At 37.5% G+C, this 25653-nt stretch overlaps 1 protein-coding gene across 20 annotated transcripts in view; it reads left to right on the forward strand.

The window, feature by feature from the left end:
• SLMAP (sarcolemma associated protein) overlaps window positions 1-25653 on the forward strand; it is a 146833-nt gene that overhangs the window by 115556 nt on the left and 5624 nt on the right. For all 20 annotated transcript variants that reach the window (XM_024746290.1, XM_024746288.1, XM_024746295.1 and 17 more), the window contains 8 exons: window positions 1281-1361; window positions 1644-1703; window positions 13603-13725; window positions 15071-15145; window positions 17397-17717; window positions 18117-18234; window positions 21400-21571; window positions 25400-25534. In XM_024746290.1, the coding sequence (XP_024602058.1) occupies window positions 1281-1361; window positions 1644-1703; window positions 13603-13725; window positions 15071-15145; window positions 17397-17717; window positions 18117-18234; window positions 21400-21571; window positions 25400-25534 (1085 nt within the window). The remainder of the gene's footprint in view (window positions 1-1280; window positions 1362-1643; window positions 1704-13602; window positions 13726-15070; window positions 15146-17396; window positions 17718-18116; window positions 18235-21399; window positions 21572-25399; window positions 25535-25653) is intronic.

Genomic DNA, 25653 nt, shown 5'->3' on the forward strand with positions numbered 1-25653 from the left:
CTTTCTAAAATGAAAAATATCTTTTGAGTTAGTTGATTATGAAAACAATTATATGTTCGCTATAATTTTTCAAACAATATATAAAACAATGTGAAGTTAGAAAATAAATGTTCATCCCTACCTTCAGAAATGACCATGGTATCTCTGTTGTAGATCCTTCTAGGCTTGAATGAATATATACAACAAAAAATTCATAGCTAAGTGTATAGCCATTTTCAGTCTAAAGGGGGTCATCTTATACATGGCTTAACAGACTTTAGTTTTACTTAATAGTAGTGAATGTATCTTGGATATTTTCCATTCCATAATGAACAATGCTGCAATGAACGTCCTTATGTATATATACCATATGTTGCCTATTATTTCCTTAGGAAAAGTACTAGAAGTGGATATACACATTTAAATTTTTGATACAGATTACCGCAAACAGTATAGTTAAGTGCGTAACATTATAAAAAGTAATTATATGTTTAGTGAATTTATAATCTCACTAAGGAAACAAAATATATGTATACACAGAGAATGGTATAAAATAGAACATGATTAATTATAAAACCCTATGTCCCAGAGAAGATAAATAAAAAGGAGCAACATGCTGGAGAAATGAAGACTTGCTTAGAGGTAATGGAGCTTAAGCTATATCTTAATATAGCTTGAATAGGCCAAGTAGTGAGAATGGTCCTTGAGTTTAAGGAAATATCAACTCAAGCAAAGAATTTCAGGCCTGTGGTTCAGGTACAGTAATACTTTCTTTAGATATAAAAGGCTGTTAATTTTCTTGTTTAAATGTTACTTTTATAAAAGACAATGGTGATTTTTTTAAAAAGAGTTTTTATCATGAGTATAAATATTACTAAGGCAACCTAACTAGTGTTTTTATATAATAGAATCCTTTTCTTTCATCATCTTCATACAGTATCCACATTGTCCTGGGAATTTTGCTATATTTGTTGCAGGTCTCTGAATACTTTAGCAAAGCTTGCTTCATTTTTGTTTCCAGTTGGCCAATGGACAGCCTTGAACAAAAGCCCCAGCCCTCCTCTACACAGCAATCATGATCCACATTATAATTTAATATGAGCTACGTGTAATAACCAGCATTCCATTTTGGACTAGAGTGGTGAAGAAGTAAGAGATTCAGTGACCTCAGTTAATTTTAAAAGTATTTTGCATACCAGTAGATTTAGAGCACTCATAGCCTGAAGCAGTTTTATTGATATAAGCTATTTAATTGTAAAGAGATTCTACTTTTATTTATTTATTTATTTATTTCTTCTTAGAGAACCAGGCAAGAGCAAAGGAATCTGATTTATCAGATACCCTGAGTCCAAGCAAGGAGAAAAGTAGTGACGACACTACAGGTGAGTTTTAACCTAATATTTATAAATCTGTAGATGTTATTGTTACCTACCAAGCAGTTTAGGTATGCAGGTTAGTGTGGGTGGAGATCTCAAAGTTTGTGTTTGGGGGAAAAAGCAATACTTCTATTTATCAAGTCACTCCCTTGAATCTTGGATAAATTTAAAAACTACTTTCAATGATCCGAATACAATAGCTGTATAAATTTCAGTTTTTAATTTTGGTAGTGATAGCTTGCTACTAGAGTTCACTGTTTATAATTATCTTTTTTCCCCCCTCTGTAGACGCCCAAATGGATGAGCAAGACCTAAATGAACCCTTTGCTAAAGTGTCCCTATTAAAAGGTATTTTAACTTGTTTTTAAGACGTTTTAAACCAGGGCATCAGATTCACCCTTTGCCACAAAATCATGTATTATATGATGTTTTAAGCTTTAGTTAAAACTAAGTTTTAACTTAAAAGATTAAGATAGGTTCTCTAAAGTATCACGAACTAAAATTTAAAATGTTGATGTTGGTGCCAGTACTTTAAAGAAAAACATTTAAGTTGTAAAATAGTTTGTAGCAATCAAAGTTATGTGAAGGCAAGGCAATAAGTGGTAGAATGTGAAATACAGCTGTGGTTGTTTTGTGTTTACCTTGATGTCTCTGATAGAAACTCATTACCACTTTTAATGTAAACTAAAAATAGATTAAAAATATTAACTTTCTTGAAAGAACTACCTGTTTGCTCTGTTATCATATGGTAGCAGTTGTAAATGTCCTCATTTTCTGGCCCTCCTCATTCTCCAGTAAATATCCCCAGGTTCTTAGGACTCTTCTAGAAATTTTGGGTGGGGCTAAGATGAGCAGTGCATATAATAAATTCTTTCACTTGTGTCACTTCTAAATAAGTACATTTATTTGATATTTACTTGTTTAGAATGAAATGGGTAGGAATTAAATTAGCATTTATAAAAATGTTTTTAAAATAAAGTGCCTGGGGGTGGCTTATTGATAAATCTGTGATTGTCAGCATTTAGTCTCCTTTTTTTTTGCAATCATGACAACAGCTGCTACACCAAAGATTCACTTCTAAGTGTTTTGATCCATTTCTCATTTAGAGAAAATTATTATTTTTTTTACATCATTATTGGAGTATAATTGCTTTACAATGTTGTGTTAATTTCTGCTGTACGACAAAGTGAATCAGCTATATGTGTATACATATACCCCCATATCCCCTCCCTCTCCCACCCAGCATTTAGTCTCTTTTATAATTGCCTTATTGTACACAAGAAAAGTTGACATATAAGTTCAGCTCACTAGGTTACGCATTTTAGTAGCAGTGGACCAATACCAGGCAACTCTCGGAAATTAGCAGCAAAAGCAGCCTGTGGAGGTTTCTTTGTATAGAAATGCCTTTGCTTCTGGCTGGGCTATTAAGGGATCTCCCAGTACAGACCCTAAGTTTTGGATTATATAAGGAAGCCTTAGTTTCACCCTGCATGATCCTGCTGCTCTCCTAGTTGTATAATGATTGGGATTGGGGTTGGTTAACCAAGAGATTACCCAGATTCTCTCGAATTCCTTAGTCTGGGCCTCATGGCCTTCTCTTTTCTCCCCCATGGATACTGAAGCTGACATGGCTCTTTGAGCCACCTTTGACTGAATTCCCGTACCAAGGGAAGCCCTGAGGATTACTGACCCGGGCAACCAACTGCCAACCTACTTTTAAGTATGATAATAGTTTACAGTATTCTTACCGATCCACACTCTTCTCAGGTGACCTTTGGTGTTTACGAGACATGCCTTTTTTCTAGTGTGGTAATAATAAATCTAAGTTAATGTGTGTACAGGCCAGAAATCTCATCTTGGAGCATTTCTGATTCTTCTCAGAAACGTAAGACCATTAATGCATAGAATGTTGTTGCTGATCCTGAAAAAGTATGGGAACCTTGGGCCTTTGGGGGACACACAGAAACAAGAAGGGAGGTGAATGAGGAAGGGACACCCGTCGTAAAGAAGTAGCTGTTCTTATGATCTTTTTTTACTGTAGAAATCTCCCAGAAAGCTTTTCAGCAGCCAAATCCAGATTGATTTATAAGTAGTAATTTTTTTTTTTTTTAGAAATAAACAACATCAACAGGAGTTTAATAACATGTATACCTCCTGTATACAAGGGAGATACCCAGGAAAACTGAGTAACTCCTGTAAATAGTGTTTATGATTGTGTTAATTATATTCAACTGCTTTAGTACTTTTGTAATTTTGTGTGTCCGTCTGCTTTAGATTTTATTTTTATCCTCTTCCCTACCACAATGCCAGATATTTGGAAAAACTCAGATGTTTGTTGAATGAATAAATAATAGACCTCTTACATCAAAGTTATAAAACCACAAGAGCATTAGGAAAGTGACAGGCTCTAGCCAAGAGGCTAAGAGCCAAAGATCTCTGAGTTCTGACCCAGCTCTGCCATTGATTTGTGGGGTTTTGTTTTTTTGGTTTTTTTTTATTTGGTTGTGCTGGGTCTCAGTTGTGGCATGTGAACTCTTAGTTGCAGCATGCGTGTGGGATCTAGTTCCTTGAGCAGGATTCAAACCCGGGCCCCCTGCATTGGGAGCGTGGAATCTATTGCACCACCAGGGAAGCCCCTGCCATTTATTTGTAATATATCCTTGGGCAAATTGCGTAACCCCTCTGTGCTTCAGTGTTTTTTCGTTTGTTGGTTTGGGGAAAACCAACTTCATAGGATTATTGTGAGGATTAAATGAAACAGTACAAGTAGATCACTTAATGTGTTGTTGGGAACATAACATGTTAAGCCCCATAATGAAGATACTGATAATAATAATGATGGTGATTAACAAAGGCAAACCTATCTGGGGACTTCCCTGGTGGTGCAGTTGTTAAGAATCCACCTGCCAATGCAGGGGACACGGGTTCAATCCCTGGTCCGGGAAGATCCCACATGCCGTGGAGCAACTAAACCCGTGCACCACAACTACTGAGCCTGCCCTCTAGAGCCCGCGAGCCACAACTGCTGAGCCTGTGTGCCATAACTGCTGAAGCCCGCATGCCTAGAGCCTGTGCTCCACAACAGGAGAAGCCACCGCAGTGAGAAGCCTGCCCATTGCAATGAAGAGTAGCCCCTGCTCACCGCAACTAGAGAAAGCCCGTGAGCAGCAACGAAGACCCAATGCAGCCCAAAAAATTAATTAAATAAATTTATTTTTTAAAAAAAGGCAAACCTATCAGTTAAAGGGTAACTTTTCATTAATTAAATAAGATTGTGGGATTTAAAAAAATATTTCCTACTTTATCTTTTAGGGAAAAGCAGTTGTTGGTTGTGGATCTTTCCCAGTTAATAATGTATTAATTTGTTTACTTTGCCAGATGTCAGGGCAAAATTTTTTTTAATCCTTGAGTACAACGGGAAGGCTAAATTATATCTGTAAAAGTGCCCATGATATAGGCTAGAGAATCAGACTCAAGGAAGAGGGTATAAAAAGGGAAGTTGTAGGAGATAGAGACTGGAAAACACAAGGTGTATGTGGAAGGAGGGTGGGTGTACGAATGCTACTGGTAATTGCTTGGAGTGCCATTGATGAAAATAGGTTAATTTCCCTAACTTTGCTTTCAGTTGAGGTGACAAAAACAGAACCCAAAAACTTTCCTTACACTTCTGTATGATTGCCAACTTTTGTTTAATGAAGTGATATTTTTATCAACACCTCTTGAAAGATTTTGCAGCTTGACTTTAAGAATAGAATTGTTGGGCTTCCCTGGTGGCGCAGGGGTTGAGAGTCCGCCTGCCGATGCAGGGGACACGGGTTCGTGCCCTGGTCCGGGAAGATCCCACATGCCGCGGAGCGGCTGGGCCCGTGAGCCATGGCCGCTGAGCCTGCGCGTCCAGAGCCTGTGCTCCTCAACGGGACAGGCCACAACAGTGTGAGGCCCGCGTACCGCAAAAAAAAAGAATAGAATTGTTAAGTCAATCAGTAATTAGATAAAGAAAAATCACCCATTAGAAGCGGGAAATTTTAGAAGAGTCTCCCAAGAAACAGTCATCATAGCCCTAAATGGTTGTTTCATCCATTGTTTTTCTTTGTAAGACTTGTGTAAATTCTTTTTTTTTTTTTAATTTATTTTTGGCTGCATTGGGTCTTCGTTGCTGCGCGCGGATTTTTCTCTAGTTGCCGCGAGTAGGGGCTACTCTTTGTTGTGGTCTGCGGGCTTCTCATTGCAGTGGCTTCTCTTGTTGTGGAACACGAGCTCTAGGTGCACGGGCTTCAGTAGTTGCGGCTTGCATGCTCAGTAGTTGTGGCTTGCTGGCTCTAGAGCGCAGGCTCAGTAGTTGTGGCACTCGGGCTTAGTTGCTCGGCGGCATGTGAGATCTTCCTGGACCAGAGCTCAAACCCGTGTCCCCTGCATTACCAGGCAGAGATTGTTAACCACTGCGCCACCAGGGAAGTCTTAAATTCTTTAAAATAATGTATTTACTGACATTTATGAGAAACACTTGGGTTATGCTTGAGTATATGTGGTTATGTTTCGTTGTCTGTGTAATTAGATTCACTAGACTGACACAATTTTTCTCTTAAATGAAGAGTATAAATTATTAGACCACAGTATTATTAACCTTGAGAGTTGTAGAAAGTAGCCCCTTTATTTTATTCATTGAAACCCTATGCCTGGCTTCTTGAACCATTATTTTCAAATTTTATTATTTCCTTTTTAAAAAACAGCCAATCTTTTTTTAGAATTATAATGTGCTACCTGTCATGTTAGTCATCTAGGGTTAGGAGAAGAATCTAAAGTAGGTTAAACATTCACCAGAGATATTAATGAAATGATGATAGCAGTAGTAATTTTTCCTGAAATATTATTTTCAACCAATTTATGCCACTTTTGAGAGAAATAAAGCTGTGGCTTGATCCACAGGTTTTTATATGCTTGAAATCATTTCCCCAAAAAAAAGACAAAAAGGAGACTGGAATTCAGTCCAAGTAGTGTCTAATGCAAGTTTGCTCTATTTAGGGAACTGTGCCAGAGACTCCAGTGGTTTCAAAGTCTAATAAGACTCTCTTTGGGACTTGAGGAGTTTCTAGACAAATTGGCTATAGAAGAGGTATAGATGATAAGCTGTTTCTTGGTGGTTGTTGCCATTAGGAGTCAAAGAAAGGAGAAGGAATGTCCAGATTTTATATTTGTTCCTTTCTGTTTATCTTAGAAGATGGGGAGGAAAGGCGATTCATGGAAGAAGTATCATTTGAGATGACCCTGAAAGTGTGTCATACCACATGTGATGTATTCAGTGACAAAAAACTGAACCTGAATCTGATCAAGATTCTAGATCCAACTGCCAACTTGCAGGACGTATAAATAACTAGGGACATAGTGTAAATGATGTGGTGGAAAGACAATGTGATGTTTTTAGTTTGGCACATGTTGAACAGGAAGGTTTTCCATAGGTTCTGGTTTGCCTGAAACCTTTTTTTTTTTTTTTTGCCTGAAACCATTTATACCTGTTGTCCCAGCATAATTATTAAAAGTTCTTCCTTTCACGTTCAGAAGTTTTGTATTGTCACCCTCGGAACCAGAAATGCAGTTGGAAGTGTGATACAGAAACTAGGACTGGAAAGCCATTTTCATTTAATTCTGTGACATTTATTGGCCCAGGAGATACAGAGATAAGACACATGAGGAGGCTACAGTCCTATGGAGTAAGGAGACATGTTGATAGTGTAATGAGTGTTTTAATAGGTGTGGTGAAAACTTTGGAGAGCAGAGCTAATTTCCTGGCTAGGGGCAGGGGAGGGGTGGAGCAGTAGTCAGAACGGGCTTCCCAAATGTGTTGGTTAAAGATAAGTCAGGGTACACCAAGAGGGAGAAGGGAGCCATGCCTTTCCTTAAAATAGTACTGACATTTACAAATAGGATTAATGTTTAATGTAGGAATAACATTTACCAGTAGGAAAGTGTGGTGCAACACAGGCTGTGTGGGGCAGATGTGGAGAAAGATAAGACTGGGTCAGAAAGAAGTCAGTAACAGTGTTTGGGAATTCTCTGCATAGGGATGGACTGCGATAGCAGGGGGAATTTATAGAGAAAGAGAAGAACAATGGGAAGGACAAAGGAGCCGACAAAAGACCCAGTTGTCAAGAAGGAACCCGGCTGGTCAGAAGGAATGGCAAAGGGGTGAGAATCAACAGTAAGAGGCTGCTGCCAAAGTTAAATTCATAGGCTACCACCTAGGACTATCTCACACGACTACACATATCCAGCAAGAAAGTGGTCTTCCTCCACTGTGAAGGTTCTCACCAACCAAGCCTGCAACTAAACTACCAGACTTTCCAAAGGAACGGGTGATAGTAGTAGAAAGAGGATGGCACCCACCTGGCCAGCTGCTTTTGCTAGGTCACTTCTGTCAGTTGCTGAGGTAACAGATGTTATGGCTACATTAGCCTTCAACAAACATGCACGTGCAAAATAGAACTCCGGCAGAAATGTTTTGATTTGGCCCTTTACCACGTGGTTCAGAGTATCTCACCCACATTTAAAGCAAAGGTCAGATTTTAAGTTAAATCTCCAGTCACTCTTCTGAAGAAATAGTGACAACAAATTTAATTTAGAGTATCACATATTCTGTGTGCCACGGCTGGTTGTTTGGTGGGTTATTGTGTGGTGTAGACCTTTTTATAGGATTTAGCATTAGTCTGAGAAAAGCTGGTTCCTGGCCCAGACTATACACCAAGCACTTCTAAAGACATGATTTGTGTTAAAAGGAAAACAGATTCCGTTAATCTTTTCACCTCATCATAGTTTCTAAAAAACATTTATTTCCATTTGACTTGCACATCTAAATAAAATGAGTTTTTATTTAGCTCAGTAAGCCTTTCATTTATCTTCCTTTTTTAAAAAATAATTTTATTTATTTATTTATTGGCTGCCTTGGGTCTTCGTTGCTGCGCGTGGGCTTTTCTCTCTAGTTGTGGCGAGCGGGGGCTACTCTTCGTTGTGGTGCACGGGCTTCTCGTTGCAGTGGCTTCTCTTGTTGTGGAGCACGGGCTCTAGGCGTGCGGGCTCAGTAGGTGTGGCTCTCGGGCTCTAGAGCACAGGCTCAGTAGTTGTGGTGCTCGGGCTTAGTTGCCGCGTGGCATGTGGGATCTTCCCAGGCCAGGTCTCGAACCCGTGTCCCCTGCATTGGCGGGCAGATTCTTAACCACTTCGCCACCAGGGAAGCCCCGGCAGTGTAGGTTCTTGATCTCAGTAAGAAAATTGCTCTAGTGTCACAATGCAATATAGAATGCAGAAGGGGAAGATACGTTAAGGGTAAGAATATAGGGAGAAATGATTGCTCCAAGATTGTAGCATTAGGATTGGTAATTTCAAGAGACCTATGAAAACTTTCAAACACAAGAAAAATTAAAGAATGCCAAAAACTTCCATATGTGCCCATCACCTAGATTCAGCAATTGTTAGTATTTTGCCATATTTTCTTTATTTGTTTATGTATATACGTAGAAATTATTCTTTTGACTTTTTATTTTGATATAATTTCAGACTTACAGAAAAGTTGCAAGAATAGAACAAAGAACCTCATATATTCTTCATCCAGATTTTCCAACTGTTAACATTTCACCCTATTTGCTGTTAACATTTTACCAAATTTGATTGATCCATCTCCCTTTCCCTCTTCTTTCCTCCTCCCTCTGTCTCCCTGAACCATTGAGAGTAAATTGCAGGCGTGATAACCTTGCTCCTAAATATTTTCATGTGTGTTTTCTGTTTCTCTTCCATAACTACCGTATAATTCTCAAAATCAGGAAATTAACTACAAGCTGATATATTACTATTATCAAATACACAGACCTTATTCACGTGTTGTCAGTTGTCTCAATAATGTCCTCAGAAAATCCTGAGTCATGCATTGCATTCATCTGTCATGTCTCTTTAGTCTCCTTTAATCTGGAAGAGCTCCTCAGTTTTTTTTGTGTTCCATGACATTGACATTTTTGAAGAACCATGGTCATTTTCTAAAATGTCCCTCAGTTTGGTTGTATCTAATGTTTCCTCATGATTAGATAAAAGTTGTGCATCTTTGGCAGTAATATAACAGAAATAATTTGGGGCATCATATCAGGAGGCACCTGATGTTGAATTGTTCTATCGCTGATGATGTTAACTTTAAATATCCTGTTACTCCTCAAACATTTATCTTCTTAGCTCTAATGTCTCCTTACGATGATTGCCTGGATCATTTATTATAATCATAGTTGCCAAGTAGTGATTTCATAATTCTGTCATCCTTCTACATTTATTAGCAAGCTTTCTACAACATGGAAGAGTTTTCTCTTCCCTTCCCTTTCTTCTTTCCTTCCTTCCTTTCTTTTTCTATATCAGTGTGAATTTATGGATTCATGTTTTATTCAGTGGATTATCATCTGTCACTGTCATTATTTATTTTGATACTCAAATTGTCCCATGTTTGGCCAGTGGGAGCCCCTTATGTCTTTTTGGACCCAATCATTCTTTGAGTCCTTTCTTACTTTCTGACACAAAAAAGATGTTCTACATTCATCTTGTACTTAGATTTAGTCCTGAAATCAGCCATTTCTCCACAGAGCCCTAGTTTTTTAAACTAGAGAATGGTATTTACAAACCAAGATCTGAGTATATGGTGTGTTCATTACTTCCAGGCCCACTTGAGTGGACACAGTTAAGAAATAGATGTATGTATATTCATATCCATACATACATGTATGGCTATATTTACTGCCTCACTTGTCTATATTTATTTCTATATTTATTTATTTTTATGCATTCAAATCTATTAGAGTCTATTTTATACATTCAGATCTTCTAACTCATACCTTACACCACACAATTAATTGTCTTTCACATTTCCATATCTGTCATTGTCTTTCCCAATAGTGAGAAACCTGGATGCCATTATCTATAATTTATGAATTTTTAAAAACATTTTTAAAATATACAGAAAATAGTTTCAGAATTACTAACCAATGCTTCTGTGGGAAAGAAGCCTATGTGTAGATTTGTTTTCTCTTGGTTATAAAGTTATTAACATGGAACAGTAGTTCTCAAGGTTGGGCAATTTTATACCCCCAGGGACATTGGCAATATATGGAAACATTTTTGGTTGTTACAACTGAGAGGCAGTGCTATTAGCATCTAGTGGGTTGAAACCAATGAACCTACTAAACACCCCGTGATCCACAGGTCAGCCCCAAAACAAAGAATTATGTAGCCCAAATTGTCAAAAGTGCTTAGAAAAAAACCCTAACATACAAGTAGGAAAATATCTACTGAAGGATATTATGTAGATATTTTTTGCCAAACCACTTGAAAGTAAGATAAAGGCATCATGATGCTTGCAAATTATATTTACATATACTTTGCAAATGATGCAACCAACAAGGGCTTAATTTCCAAAATACACAAATAGCTCATACAATTCAATAACAGAAAAACAAACAACCCAATCAAAAAATGGGCAGAAGACTTAAATAGACATTTCTCCAAAGAAGGCATACACATGAAAAGATGCACATCATCACTAATTATTAGAGAAATACAAATCAAAACTATACCTCACACCCATCAGAATGGCCATCATTAAAAAGTCTACAAATAATAAATACTGGAGAGGGTGTGGAGAAAAGAGAACCCTCTTACACTGTTGGTGGGAATGTAAATCGGTGCAACCACAGTGAAAAACAGTATGGAGGTTCCTCAAAAAACTAAAAATAGATTTGCCATGTGATCCAGCAGTCCCACTCCTGGGCATATACCCAGTTCGAAAGAGACATGCACCCCAATGTTCATAGCAGCACTGTTTACTATAGCCAAGACATGGAAGCAACCTAAATGTCCATCAGCAGATGAATGGATAAAGAAGATGTGATATATATATACAATGGAATATTACTCAGCCATAAAAAAAAAGAATGAAATAATGCCATTTGCAACAATATAGATGGACCTAGAGATTATCATACTAAGCAAAGTAAGTCAGAAAGAGAAAGACAAATACCATATGATATCACTTGTATGTGGGAATCTAAAATATGACATAAATGAACATATCTACGAAACAGAAACAGACTTACAGACATGGAGAACAGACTTGTGGTTGCCGTGGACGAGGTGGGGTTGAGGAGGGAAGGACTGGGAGTTTGGGATTAGCAGATGCAAGCTATTATATATAGGATGGATAAACAACAAGGTCCTGCCATATAGCACATGGAACTATAATCAATATCCTGTGATAAACCATAATGGAAAAGAATAAGAAAAAGAATAAATGTATGTGTAACTGAGTCACTTTGCTGTACAGCAGAAATTAACACAACATTGTAAATCAACTTATTTTTTTAAAAAAAGATAAAGGCATCATGATATTTCCTGCTTTAATACTCCTAAGAATAAGGACGTTGTCCTACATAATGACAATTCCAGAGATGGGCAGCTAGAACCTTTGCAGCCCCCAATGTGTGATATTGAAAGAGAAGTTTTGTAGTTGCTGTGACAATGCACCTGCCACTGGAAAATCTCTCTCAATCTCTCTCTTTGCCTCCACCCTTACCATGACTGTTTGAAGGAAGAGTTGATAGAATGGCTAAAATAGATGAACCTAGAATCAGATTTTTGACAGGGAGAAGTAAGGTATGAGGATGAAAACATGTGTTTGTAATATCTAAGACCTGCAGTGATTACACTGTGAAATTTTATTCTTAATTCTTTTTTGATAGATTGAAGTTGTTATGCCTGAGTTGTTTGTAAACCAAAGTAGTAGTCAAATAGAATGTACTAGAAGAATATGGCCTACCTGATGATACATTTATTTCAGGCAGTGTTCAGTAGTAGGAAGTTCTAATACAATGAAAGATGATGAGCAGAGTGACTAAAGAGAAAAGAATTAGGGGAGGGAGCTTATTTGAGATGTAATGGTGGCTCTAATTTATTTTGATAAAATCACTTAGGTTAACTCATTTACTAATTAAGCAGGGCTTGGCTTCCCTGGTGGCGCAGAGGTTAAGAATCCGCCTGCCAATGCAGGGGACACGGGTCCGAGCCCTGGTCCGGGAAGATCCCACATGCCACGGAGCAGCTAAGCCCGTGTACCACAACTACTGAAGCCTGCACACCTAAAGCCTGTGCTCCACAAGAAGAGAAGCCACCACAATGAGAAGCCTGCGCATGGCGACTAAGAGTAGCCCCCGCTTGCCGAAACCAGAGAAAAGCCTATGTGCAGCAACGAAGACCCAATGCAGCCAAAAATAAAATAACTGAAATAAAATAGATTTATAAAATAATAATAATAATTAAGCAGGGCTTCCCTGGTGGCGCAGTGGTTGAGAATCTGCCTGCCAGTGCAGGGGACACGGGTTTGAGCCCTGGTCTGGGAAGATCCCACATGCTGCAGAAGTTAACTAAGCCCGTGTACCACAACTACTGAGCTTGCGCTCTAGAGCCCGTGAGCCACAACTACTGAGCCTGTACTCTAGGGTTCGCGCGCCTAGAGCCCACGCTTCACAAGAGAAGCCACCGCAATGAGAAGCCCATGCCCCGCAACGAAGAGTAGCCCCCGCTTGCCACAACTAGAGAAAAGCCCATGCGCAGCAACAAAGACCCAACACAGCCAAAAATAAATTAATTAATTAATTGTAAATAATAATGATAATTAAGCAAATATTTACTTGTTATGTATGTAGTGTTGAGGAAACAGTGACGATGAAGGGAGCACAGTGGAGCTTTCAGCTTAGTTTTTATTTTGTATTCCACAGCTGGGGAAATCATACTAAAATATTTTTTCTTGAAGAAAAGTTTCTATTTTTGCATTTCCAGTTAAGTTCCATGTGAAAATTTTCTGACTTGTTATGAAGAAATTTCAAAATTGATAAAGAAGAATAGCATTATGAACATACTACTAAATTTCAAACCTTGCATAAGCTCTACATAAGCCTTATATAAGTGAAATACATAATTTAGTATATATTAGTATGTATGTTATAGTACCATTGCCATGAATTACTAAAATAATTTAATCATATTTGTGTTCTTTCTCCAAGGTAAAATGACTAAAATGCTTAATACAATTTGCTTCTAAATTTTATTAAACTTAGTTGTGCTTTGTTGTTAACTATGCATGTCCAAACATGAGAAAGATTGCTAATCTTTGGTTATAGAGATTATGGTATGATACTAACTCTTGCTTTTAAAATAAACATATTTTTGTCAGATGACTTGCAGGGTGCACAGTCAGAAATTGAGGCAAAACAAGAAATTCAGCATCTTCGGAAGGAATTGATTGAAGCCCAGGAACTAGCTAGAGCAAGTAAACAAAAATGCTTTGAACTTCAAGGTGAGATCAAGATTACTTTGATTTCTTTAGGGGATGTGAAAGCAACAAGATATAACTGAATGGCCCCAAACTTCCAAGTCCAGAGGCATGGTTACCTTCTTCCAAATCTACAACTTTATTAGATATGTGATCTTGGGACATCACTTATGCTCTCTGAGCTTATGTTTCAGATCAGTAAAGTGAGGAGAATTACAGTTGTACTACTTTCTTGTGAAGGTTAAGAAAGGCCTGAGGGCTTCCCTGGTGGCTCAGTGGTTGAGAGTCCGCCTGCTGATGCAGGGGACACGGGTTCATGCCCCGGTCTGGGAAGATCCCACATGCCGCAGAGCGGCTGGGCCCATGAGCCATGGCCGCTGAGCCTGCACGTCCAGAGCCTGTGCTCCGCAACGGGAGAGGCCACAACAGTGAGAGGCCCGTGTACCACAAAAAAAAAAAGAAAGAAAGAAAGGCCTGTACCAATGAAAGATCTTAAAAGTTAATTACACATTAAGTACAGCAAAAGGAAAAAACATAGAAATACAAATTTCTATGTTTTAGTTATACCTAATATTAGCTACTCAGTATAAGATAAGGGAAATTTATATTCCCTGCAGTTTTACAGTGGATCCTTCAGTATGTGAGAGAAACCAGGCAAGGTTAAGGTATAGAATTTTCTAATGTCCCAACCGATAAGAGTCATAGGCCAGTTGGAGTCTGTGCTATTCCCTAGAGCTTACATTTCTATAGCGTTCACAGCAGTTACCTAGTTGCAGTCAATTAGTACCTTACAAAGTCTTAGAATCCTCATGTTCTCTAAAATGGCCTTCCTGACCAGGACGAAGATTTGCATCCCACGGGGAACTATGAACTTCCTGTCAGTAAGTACTTACTATGTACTTGGCAGTGAACATGAGGATTTTAAGTCTTTTTTTCACATTTAAGCTCAGAATCCTGATTAACAACTATTAAGAATGCTTCTCGGGGCTTCCCTGGTGGCGCAGTGGTTGAGAGTCCGCCTGCGGATGCAGGGGACACGGGTTCGTGCCCCGGTCCGGGAAGATCCCACAGGCCCGCGTACCGCAAAAAAAAAAAAAAAGAATGCTTCTCAAGTAAAGAACAGCACATGTTATCTTGGCAATACAAGGTATAGACAACTACTCCTCGGTTGAATACAATTTATTACTTACTACTGTTTTGTGCTCCTTAAAAAATCTTTAAACTACCTAACTGCTAACACTGATAACACTGCCTAACTTTTGTTTCCTTCAATGAGGTTTAGGAGAGAATTTCTTAGAACTTTGCAGCTGCTCAATTCTGAATATTTTCATTAAATCACAAAATTAGAAATACTGTGCTTTACTTTCAGCTCTTTTGGAAGAAGAAAGAAAAGCCTATCGAAATCAAGTTGAGGAATCCAGTAAACAAATACAGGTTCTTCAAGGTATGGAACACCGGAGGCTATTTGGGATTGTTACTGTTTGTTTGTAGCAATTCAAAAGAAATGGAAAGTAAGAATGCAAAGGGTTCCCATTTTTCAAGGCTTTGGTTCTTCCCTAGAATCTGAGACTGTAACTGGGCTCTTTGTGGCCCCCCCTTTTTTTTTAAGGGAAGATTTCTTAGTACTCCAGTAGTACCTCCCACTTGGAGTGGGAAGGGGAAGATTGAAGATATGGATTTGGTAAGACTTTCGTTTTCTGGGTTATGTAGTGACTTACTACAAAGGAGACCTTCAGACAGGAAATCAGTTTGAGTAGCTCTGTGCATCAGCACTTTTAGCTTGTTGGTGATATTATTTCTAACGCTCATAGCACACTTGCACTGCAACAAAAATTATTTACCAAATGGAATAGAACAGTGGTCCCTGCACTCCCTTCATTGGTAAAGGCTGCTCTTCATATCCACCATTTTGCTATCTCTTTGTATGGGCTATCACAGGGTCATTACAGAAATGACCCGAAAGACCCCTGCCTGTCAAGGGTTTTCTTCGAACCAGAGCTCCTGGTACTTTGAGGTTATAATTGTGAGATACTCCAGGAGATGTCTTTCCTGTGCCACAGTAAAATTCCTAAAGTAAAATTAATTTGCCTTCATTGTCAAAGAAGGAACCGATGTTATTTTAAAATTTTAGTTTGAGAGGTACGGTAAGAAGAAGTTAAATAGACAAGTAATCTCTGTTGACACGAAATGGGGAGTCATTGTATAAGGCCTATGATATTTGCCCTAAAATATCCCGAAGAAAAACCAGTCTTTTGGGTTTTCTTATTTTTGAGTGGGACATGTCAGTTATTTTAAAAAATTGTATTATGGTCAAACAAGAATTTCTAGGGTAGATTGTATATCTTTTTAAATTGAAAGCTCTTTACACTCTTATAGTTTAATGCCATTATCCATTAGTTTATATAAATCTGATATGAATCTATACTTCCATCCTGTATTGTGTATGGGCAATTATCCCTGAAGGTTCTATGATGTAGTGCTTCCTTTTGTCTTAAAGCTGTCTTACGTGGGCATCATTGAATGCTCTCTAGTGCCAGCATGTATATTTCAGGATTTTATCCACAAGTCCATGGTCATGTTATCCATGGCCATTGTGTCTTTTCAGATCTTTGAACCTGTTACCTCTTAACGTTTCCCACAGACTTAAAAGGTCTAATATTTTCTTTAATGTTTATTTATTAGGCAACTTCTTCCTACACAAGCCTTAAATCCTCTTAATTATTTTAATTATTCTTCTTTTCTACCTATGGAACTTTTTATACCTATAATTTTCTTGTGTTATTATAATCAAGACCAGTATTCTAGTTCTGAACCAAGTATGATTTTATACAAATTGTTTCCAGTTCAAGTCATTGAGGACAACAAGACCAGATCCTTAAAAAATATACCTCTTTCATTAGGCAATATTCATTAACTTTATTAATTCATTAATTCAAGCAATGATTCTTGATCGTTTACTCTTCTAGTATTGGGGATAGCACACATGAGATGTACAGTCTAGTGGAAAAGATGAATAAGCAAATAAGTATATAATGTGATGTCCAATAAGGGCAGAGTAAAGGGCTAGAGAATGACAGAGGACTATTTTTAGATAAGCCATCAGAAAAAGCTTCTTTAAGGAATTGACATTTGAACAGAAAATTGAGTCAAGAGCATCAAAGGTTTTACTAATGCTTACCCTTTGACCAAGCAATTCTATGTCTACAAATTCACCCTAAGGAAAAAAAAATCAAGATTGCTTTATAAGGTGTATTGTCTATAGTAATTAAAATCTGAACAGCCTCAAGTGTCTAAAGTAAAGGATTAGTCAAAAAAGTTAGTATAGCTGGTTTTTGTTATTGAAAAATATTCATCAGCAGCCGCATAGAGAACATTGTATTTATTATGATCCCTCCCTACTTTTGTTTTTATATGTGTATAAATGCATAGAAAAAATCTAGGAGAGGAAGTACCAAATGTTAGAAACAGTTTTCTCTGTGTGGGAGAAATAAAGGTCGCTTTGGGGGTTTTTTCTCTTTGTATTTCTGTATTTTGACTTTTTCTGCATTAAACATGGATTGCTTGTACAGTTTAATCAAAAGCAACAAACAGCTCTGACAGCCTGGGCCATGCAGTAACTACAGTCCCATATGGGCTGTTCTTTTATTCCCAATTACTATGGACTAAGAAAATGATGAGTAAATATACTTTTGTAGCCCAACTGCAGAGGTTACACATCAATATTGAGAATCTCCGGGAGGAGAAGGATAGTGAAATCACCGGCACTCGAGATGAATTGCTTAGTGCCCGAGATGAAATTTTACTCCTTCATCAAGCAGCAGAAAAGGCTGCCTCTGAGCGGGACACTGACATTGCTTCTCTACAAGAAGAGCTTAAGAAAGTGCGAGCCGAGCTTGAGCGGTGGCGGAAAGCAGCATCTGAATATGAGAAAGAAATCATGAGTTTGCAAAATACTTTTCAGCTTCGATGTCAGCAATGTGAGGACCAGCAGAGAGAGGAAGCAACGAGGCTACAAGGTAAGAAATGTATTTTACATAAAGCTCTTAACTCTTGATAACGATAACTTTATAACTTGTGGAAAATAACCATTCAGGCTAGTTTTGTCTTTGACAACGATTGGTTGTATAAAGCAGTGTTTTTATATTGGGGCTATAAGCATTCTTCAGGTCTGTAAGCTTTACAATAAATTGAAAATCTTTACAATTTTACATTTTATTTAAATACTGTTAAAAATTATTTGTCTTATAAAAGTGAATTGAGAAAAAAATATTACTGAAGTTCAGGGTGATGGGAACTTCCCTGAGGCGCCACTGCGAAGTAACAGGAATCAAAGAATAGCCATGTAAAATCTAAGTGTTTAAGGGAAAAAATAGTTATGTTCCTATATTAACAAATGTGTTTTGGGACTATTTTAGGTGAACTAGAGAAGTTGAGAAAGGAATGGAATGTATTGGAAGCCGAATGCCGTTCTCTAAAAAAGGAAAATGTTTTGCTATCATCAGAACTGCAGCGACAAGAAAAAGAATTGCACAAGTATGCAAGAACTCTTTTTTAGGTTCAAAATGTTGCTTTATCTTTAGATTTTCATCTAAATTTTAAGTTAAATTTTGATACTTAAATACCTTTTTGGAGCAAAATATTCAGCCAGACTCTTCTTGGCTATCTGGCAGGTTAACCACACTAAATGAGTACTTCAGCACTTTTTGTCCTGCCATCACTTGCATGTCCTTTCCTTTTGGTGTACTTATGGAATATAGATTCACTAAATGCCCCTTCTCCGCACCAAAAGATAGACAAAAGATCTAAACAAATGGATCTAAACAAACAGACAGCAAAAGATCTATGATTGAACTTGCCCTTTAAACTAAATCATAATAAATTTCAAATACAAGTTTGTTTTTCTTTCTTGCCAATGATCCCTTCTGTTTATAAGGGTGATCAGGAGATGGCTATGATAAAGAATTGATACTGTTGAAAGATACAAATCCAGCTTTTGAATTTCAAACAAGGTTATATAAAAAGTAACAATATATGAGATCAAAAATTTGCTAAAACCAATTAAATCTTTCTAACATCCATTACCTTACAGGCAAACCAATGAATATAATAGATTTATTCCAGCAAATTTAGTGGAGTCCTATTTTCTCATCAACACTTGTTGCATAGTTTAAAATTTATTTCTTCCTTAAAAATTTGATCCATTCCAGGTTTTTTATTTAAACAATGTTTACATTCTAATTCAGATATGAAAGTAGTACGTGTTTATTATTGAAGCCATTCTTTAATCCATCTCCCTCCCCAGAGTACACCAAAAATGGAAGTCATTACTCTCTTGTTAGCCTTGTATTTATACTCCTGAAGAGCATTAAGATTAGCAAAAACTCAGTGACCAAGGTCAGTTTCCATAGAAAACAAGCTTTAGGGAAAAATGATAATGAAAGGACTAGATATCTCTTATTTAAAAAAGGCGGAAAAAAAAAAAAAAAAGGCGGGACCTGGTGGTCCAGTGGTTAAGACTTCACCTTCCAATGCAGGGGCTGCGAGTTTGATCCCTGGTCAGGGATCCCACATGCTTCTCGGCCAGAAAACCAAAACATAACACAGAAGCAATATTGTAACAAATTCAATAAAGACTTTAAAAAATGGTCCACATCAAAAAAAAAAAAAATCTTAAAAAAAATTATTTAACCTCACAGGACCTCAATTAAAAAAAAAAACAAAGGCAACTTTAATATTGGTTTTACATTTTAAAAATCAAGAACTAGTTGAAGGAGCAAGATGTGCTGACTTATTCTCTAAAACGCCTTACAACATCATGTGGTCAATATCAGTATCTTTAAAGCATTTTTTTCTCTTCCAGTGTCATATCTTTCCATAGTCTTTTCTATGTGTATTACTTTCTGAATGTTTAAAGATAACTAATAATAAAGAACAAAACAAATGTTTGTTTTTTATGTAAAAGTTTGTGAAAACAATTTCAAAATATGAAAAGGACAAAATAAAGGCCCAAAACACAAACAAACAAATAAATGGATGCTCTCACGCAGACACACACGCACACGTTTGTGTATGTGTATGTACCAACTGCTCATCTGTGTGACAGAACACGTGGGCAAATGGTTTGGTATAAAGTGTGTGTAAGATGATTCCGACACTCAAGTTCTTCATATTTGGGATACATTTGGATCTTGGTGAATCCATTTAGTTTCGTATTCTCTCAAGCAAGAAATACTGATATTTGGTTTCCAGTACTGATTATCTTAAATTATCCTTGTTTTGGAATTTTTGATACTTTAAAGATTCAGACTTGATCCCTTATTTTTGAGATATGATTAATTGGAATCTGGCAGATGGTTAAATTTTTTTTTTAATTACTTCAAATTTTGTTTAAATGTTGAAAAGCAATCCTACGAACTCCTCATGAGTTAGAAGCATATGGTTTAATAATTTAGGCCCCAGAAGCGTGGAATATATTCGATCATTGGTCAAGTTATCTGTCTAAGCTCACAAAAACTATTTTAAGACATTAATTCTGTTTTTTAAACTTTTCTGATTTAACAGTTCTCTAAGTTAATTTGTTAAGCACCCCCAGCATGTCAGTAGTATTTAGAAGCTAGTCTCCCTTTACAGTGTCTTACATGCCATATAGTTCCTAGCTATATTGCCCTGACAACATCACACTTACACCCTACAATCTGCCTAGCATCTAATCAGCATGGGATTTATACTCTATAGTACTTCAGTTACAATATTGAGTCTGAGTCTTATGATCCATCCTGAGAGGATGTCTCGAAAACCTTATCCTCCTTTAGCTATTTCTGTTGCAGATGGGAGTCAAATTCTTTAACACAGCTTCAATATACAGGTCTTTTGTTCTTTGTTGTCCATGGTGTAGAAGGAATTGAACAAAGAATTTCTATTCCTGCTTATCAAGCTGTTTTCCTAGTGTGTAAATGGGACTTTTTTTTTACATCAGGTTGTAACAGCAATCATAGAATTTAAGCTGGAAAACAGCCTCAGAAATTATTGAGTTCTGTCTTCTTGTTTGACAGTGGAGGGCACTGAGACTCTCCTTGTGTTATTTGTGTCTGTGCGAATGGTGCCTGGCACAGATCTCAGAGCTCAGGAAATGCTTACTCAGAGAATGAAATGGCACCAGTTAAGTGACTTGCTCAACATCCCACAACTAAATAGTGGCAGATCTGGGGTCTAGAACCCAGACTCCTGGTTCTTTGTCTTGTGCTTTCCTCCCCAATTTGGTGTCTTCTCATTTCAGTAGGTTTATCTTTACTTAAGTTGGAAGTGGCTCCTAAGATTTAAGTTTCTGTCTGCCATCCTATTTGTCAAGTACTTAAAGAAAATAGTTGGAATATGTGCTTTCTTTTCCTGTAGAAGACCTACACGGAATCTTTTTATGATACAGTTAATATAATGTGATATGACAAAATATACTAGTCACCTTCTATTTTTACAATTTCAAACTGTGTGTGTATTTGATTATCTGAAAATAGGACACAGCTTTAAACTTTCACTGTTTTAGTGTTTTAATGCTTTTACTTATTGAAAATATCATTCTTTTTTACACTTTTCTTTCCTCATCTGAAATCCACTCCATCCCTCCTAGTAAAATGTATAAGAAATTGGACTTCCTGCTGTGTCTGATTTCTACATGAATAACTGTCAATATTTATGTTGCAGTTCTCAGAAGCAGAGTTTAGAGCTTACCAGTGATCTCAGCATCCTGCAGATGACTAGGAAAGAGCTTGAGAATCAAGTGGGATCCTTGAAAGAACAGCATCTTCGGGATTCAGCTGATTTAAAAACTCTTCTCAGTAAGGCTGAAAACCAAGCAAAGGATGTACAGAAAGAGGTAAAGCGAAAAGACATTATGAGCCCAATTATGGTTGGACTTAAAGCCAAAAGCAAATCAGATATTCATGCTAGTTAGAACTAAAGGGAAGCATTACCTGTCACAGAGTTGATACTGGGAGCATCTCTGGTGATTTCTAGCTGTGTATCATGATCCATATATAGAGAATTCATCAGTAAGCTTTGGTCTCAAAAATATAAATATACAAAATTACGTTGAAAGTTTTTCTCTACCAGTTAGTTGACCTATATGAGAAGTCCTTTGTACCAGATTACTTAATTCACTGTTTATCTTTCAAAGACAGTATCATATTTAATTTAGAATACTTTTGGAAAGCTAACTGGGGCCACACCATAATGCTGTCTAAACCCCTCAGGTGACACTGGCCTGAAAAGTTGCTGATGAGAAAACTCAGCTCATACCCAGCCAGCCAAACACATGTTCTGTGACCGTTTTTTTGGTGGCTTTAAAAAGAAAAACCGTGTTTAAAATGGTGAGGGTTGATGTTGGAGCAGAGACCCCACCCAGGCTTTTCCTGAGCAGAGCCTTGAAGTTGAGGGTGGGGCAATAAGAGCTGCGATCAGTCCTACTGGCCTTATACTATTCCCTGCATTGACTTCTGGCCAGCTTAGGGGATGGAGAAGGCTGATGCATTTTCATCTACCCGGCAGGGCTCACCCCAGTTGTAGACCCTCTTAAATGAAGGATTTGTTTTAAACAGAAGGAAGTTGAAGACAACTCTTTGTCTTAAATAACAAATTTTCCCAAAATTGTTTTTAGAAGATCTGTTTAATCAATGTAGTTTTCCTTTGCACTTTTCTTTCCCTGTAGTATCCTGAACTTGGACATGATTGTTGTTCTTCTGTCTTCATGTTTGTTCCTAAAGAAAAAAACTGTAACATTTTTTATTCACATGTGGCCATATTGATTTTGTAATATGTTCATTTTTTATCTTCTTGCTAAGGATATGTATTTTGGGAGAAACCTCATTTTATTTGGTTGGAACACAAATTTTGTGCCAAAGTAAATATACTAGTATTTAATACTGTAAGCACTTTGTGTCCTTCCAGTCCACATGCCATAATTCTTTCAAAATCTGGGAAGAATGCTGTGGTTGGAAGATAATTCTGTTGTATGTTACTCCGAATACGTTAGCCATTTTGTTGCATTATTTGTTTGCCTGTTTTTGGTCCCTGAGCAATCAGTGCGAAATGCTTTAACTGTTCCCACAAATGGCAGTGGCATGTTGTCACAGCATCTAAATTGTTGGTAGCCTTTGGATTGCATTAAATGCAGCACATTTAAAAATATGTCTGATCTTGTCAGTATGTTTCTTTTCTATTTTCTTGTTCAATGTTTTCATTGTGAAATGAAGTGTAGTCACCATACCATGCTCCTTTATGATGTGAAATTGCTTTTCTTTCCGTTTGTCCTGATGTCAACTACTGGATGCTAGTCTGTAACTAAAACCTTCTTTAATGAGATTCTTATATCTGTGTAATCCACTGCAAATGAATTACTACCTTTTATTAATGCACATATATTTCCTTTCAGCGTTTCCCCTTTTTCTCCTTTCTCTCATAGAATCATAACGTGCACAATATAATGATTATGTACCTTCAGCACCGTCACAGGTTAAAAGATTACAAACTAAGCAAGCCCAGATATGATTATTTTTGTGAAGAAGAACCAAAGGTGCTGGTAATATTGTGTGGTATTTCCCTCTTAATCAGAACTGAGCTCATTTCTCATCTCTGAGTTAGAAAGCAAGATGGAGCAAAATGATATCCAAGGGAGGTGTGACACTAAGGCTACAGAAGGTGACCTTTGTTCTGACAATTAAATTTTATATATGTGGCAGCTTTTGTTTGAACATTTAAAAAAGAAAAAGTACCTGAGAAAAGTAAAATTTAATCCTCAGTGTTGAGAAAAATAATGGTATACCATCTTTATATTTGACTTAAGAAAGCATCTATATATTTTGATTTAGTAGGAATATCTGTAATTTGAGAATTCATAAAACATTGAGCACACAAGTCCACCCTGCAAAGACTGACTCAGGAAAGTTGTTTGGCTTCACCATCTTGCCCTGGGGCCAGAGTCCTTCCCACCCACTCACAAGCTGAAGGTAAACAGCAGGATCTTCAGGACTAAGCTGCCTTCCTGTCATTCTCCACAACTCCTGGAACAGAGAAACGATTAAGTGCTTTGGTATAAAGGGCAGGCTGGATGTAAGAATGGTGGAAAAGGAAAATAAGGGAAAATTTTGGTCAGCAAATCACATTTCACTTATTCTTTATTAGTCACTGTTAAGAATCATATCATTGAGAATTGATTATGTTCTAAGAGACTTAGTGCAGAGACTAGTCTAGGTACACTGAGTTTGCTTTGGCAACCTGCCGGTAACCTTTTGCCTCTGGAAGAAAGTCCACAGACCCCACAAAAAAAGCTGTCATGAAGTCCATGAATCTTACTCCTTAGTTCATTCTCTGGCATACTACCCGGACTTGTTCTGGGAACGTTGTTAGGTAACAGAGAGTTCCTTTCATATTTTACCTCCCTCTCTGTACCCGTGTCTTTCTTCCCACTTTATGGTGAACTCGCTGCTGACCCTAACCCCCTGCCTCCACCACTTCTGATTAATGTTTTTATACATTTGCATCTGTAATATTTATCTTTGGAGTGCATAATGATGAGCTCCTGATTAATCACTCCAAGGTGTTTGGATTATTCAGAAGCACCATATAAATGTGTCCTTTATTGAGAAATTTCTAGGATACAGGCGGAAAGGAACTATAGACTTTCCAACCTCGTGGGCTGTGTTTAGGGAAGAGGAGGAATCTTTCTGGTATGCCAGACCTGTGGTATATTTATTTTATAATCAGCCCTTGTCTGTCTTTCTTCCTTCTAAAACCTTCAGAAATGGCAAAGTGGGGCAGTGGAGGCCGAGACAAAGGCACAGCCAGCAGCAGAACAGTCTTTGCTCTTTGACTGAGAGCCCAGCTTGCATGTAAGATGCAATATCTAGAAGTGAAACCAGTCTAGCATTCCTGCCTTCTGGGGCATTTAAAGTAGGGGCAAACCATACCATGTTTTGCATTAATCTGACCTATGTTCAAGGGCTAGGTAGTGTGTCTGAAAGTCATATTATATATAGTGAACTGTTTTCCAGAGCAGGAAGTGGCATGTTTCACTATAGAAAAATATCAGAAACAGATTTTTAAAAATTATTTGTAATTGATGCTTATAAGTCTTAAATAGAGAGATAGAAATGTCCCAATCATAGTGACTGGTGCCTTAGATATATTTCTTTGCTTCATTTGCCTAGAAATTCCTTATCCAGAACACTTTAATACCCAACGATGCCGGGTAAAGGGAGGCCTAATGAGAGTTAATACTTTTTACTTCAACACTAAAATAGCTTGGCTGACATTACTTATCAGGATATAAACTCAGACTTCCTAACCTTACCATTTAATTAGGCTATGGAGTTTTTCTTCACTTGCTTTTCTTTTGCTCAGTTTGGAATTTTACTTTTCTCCTCTAATTCTCTTAGTGGAAAAAGTGACCCCTTATATTAGAAACAGATGACACAGTGGTGACTTCTCAATTTTTTTTAACACCAGGGCCACAGAATTCTTACCTAGAATCAAGTAAACATTAAAGGCTTCTTATTATTAGTGCAAGTGATTCTTCTCCTTATAACAAAAAGGCTTGACTGTGGTGTTGCAGGTGACTAAACAGGGTCTGGTGTATAAGCCTGACGAGACGCATAACTTCATACCCATTTTAAGTTGAGTCTGCACACTCTTTTTTCTTTGCCTTTAGTATGAAAAGACACAGACTGTACTCTCAGAACTGAAGTTGAAGTTCGAAATGACTGAGCAGGAAAAACAATCAATCACAGATGAGCTCAAACAATGTAAAGACAACCTGAAGCTGCTCCGAGAGAAAGGAAATAATGTAAGTCTTTGCAAACTTGGCTTAGCCTTGATTGAGAGGCAGGTGAGAGCCCTGAAATTGATTCTCCAGAGGACTTTATTACTGATTTGAGAAACTAAGACCTGTAGTACACGTGAACT

This window comes from Neophocaena asiaeorientalis, unplaced genomic scaffold (genome assembly GCF_003031525.2).
Source record: "Neophocaena asiaeorientalis asiaeorientalis breed wild unplaced genomic scaffold, Neophocaena_asiaeorientalis_V1.1 scaffold251, whole genome shotgun sequence".
In the NCBI taxonomy this organism is placed as follows: domain Eukaryota; kingdom Metazoa; phylum Chordata; class Mammalia; order Artiodactyla; family Phocoenidae; genus Neophocaena; species Neophocaena asiaeorientalis.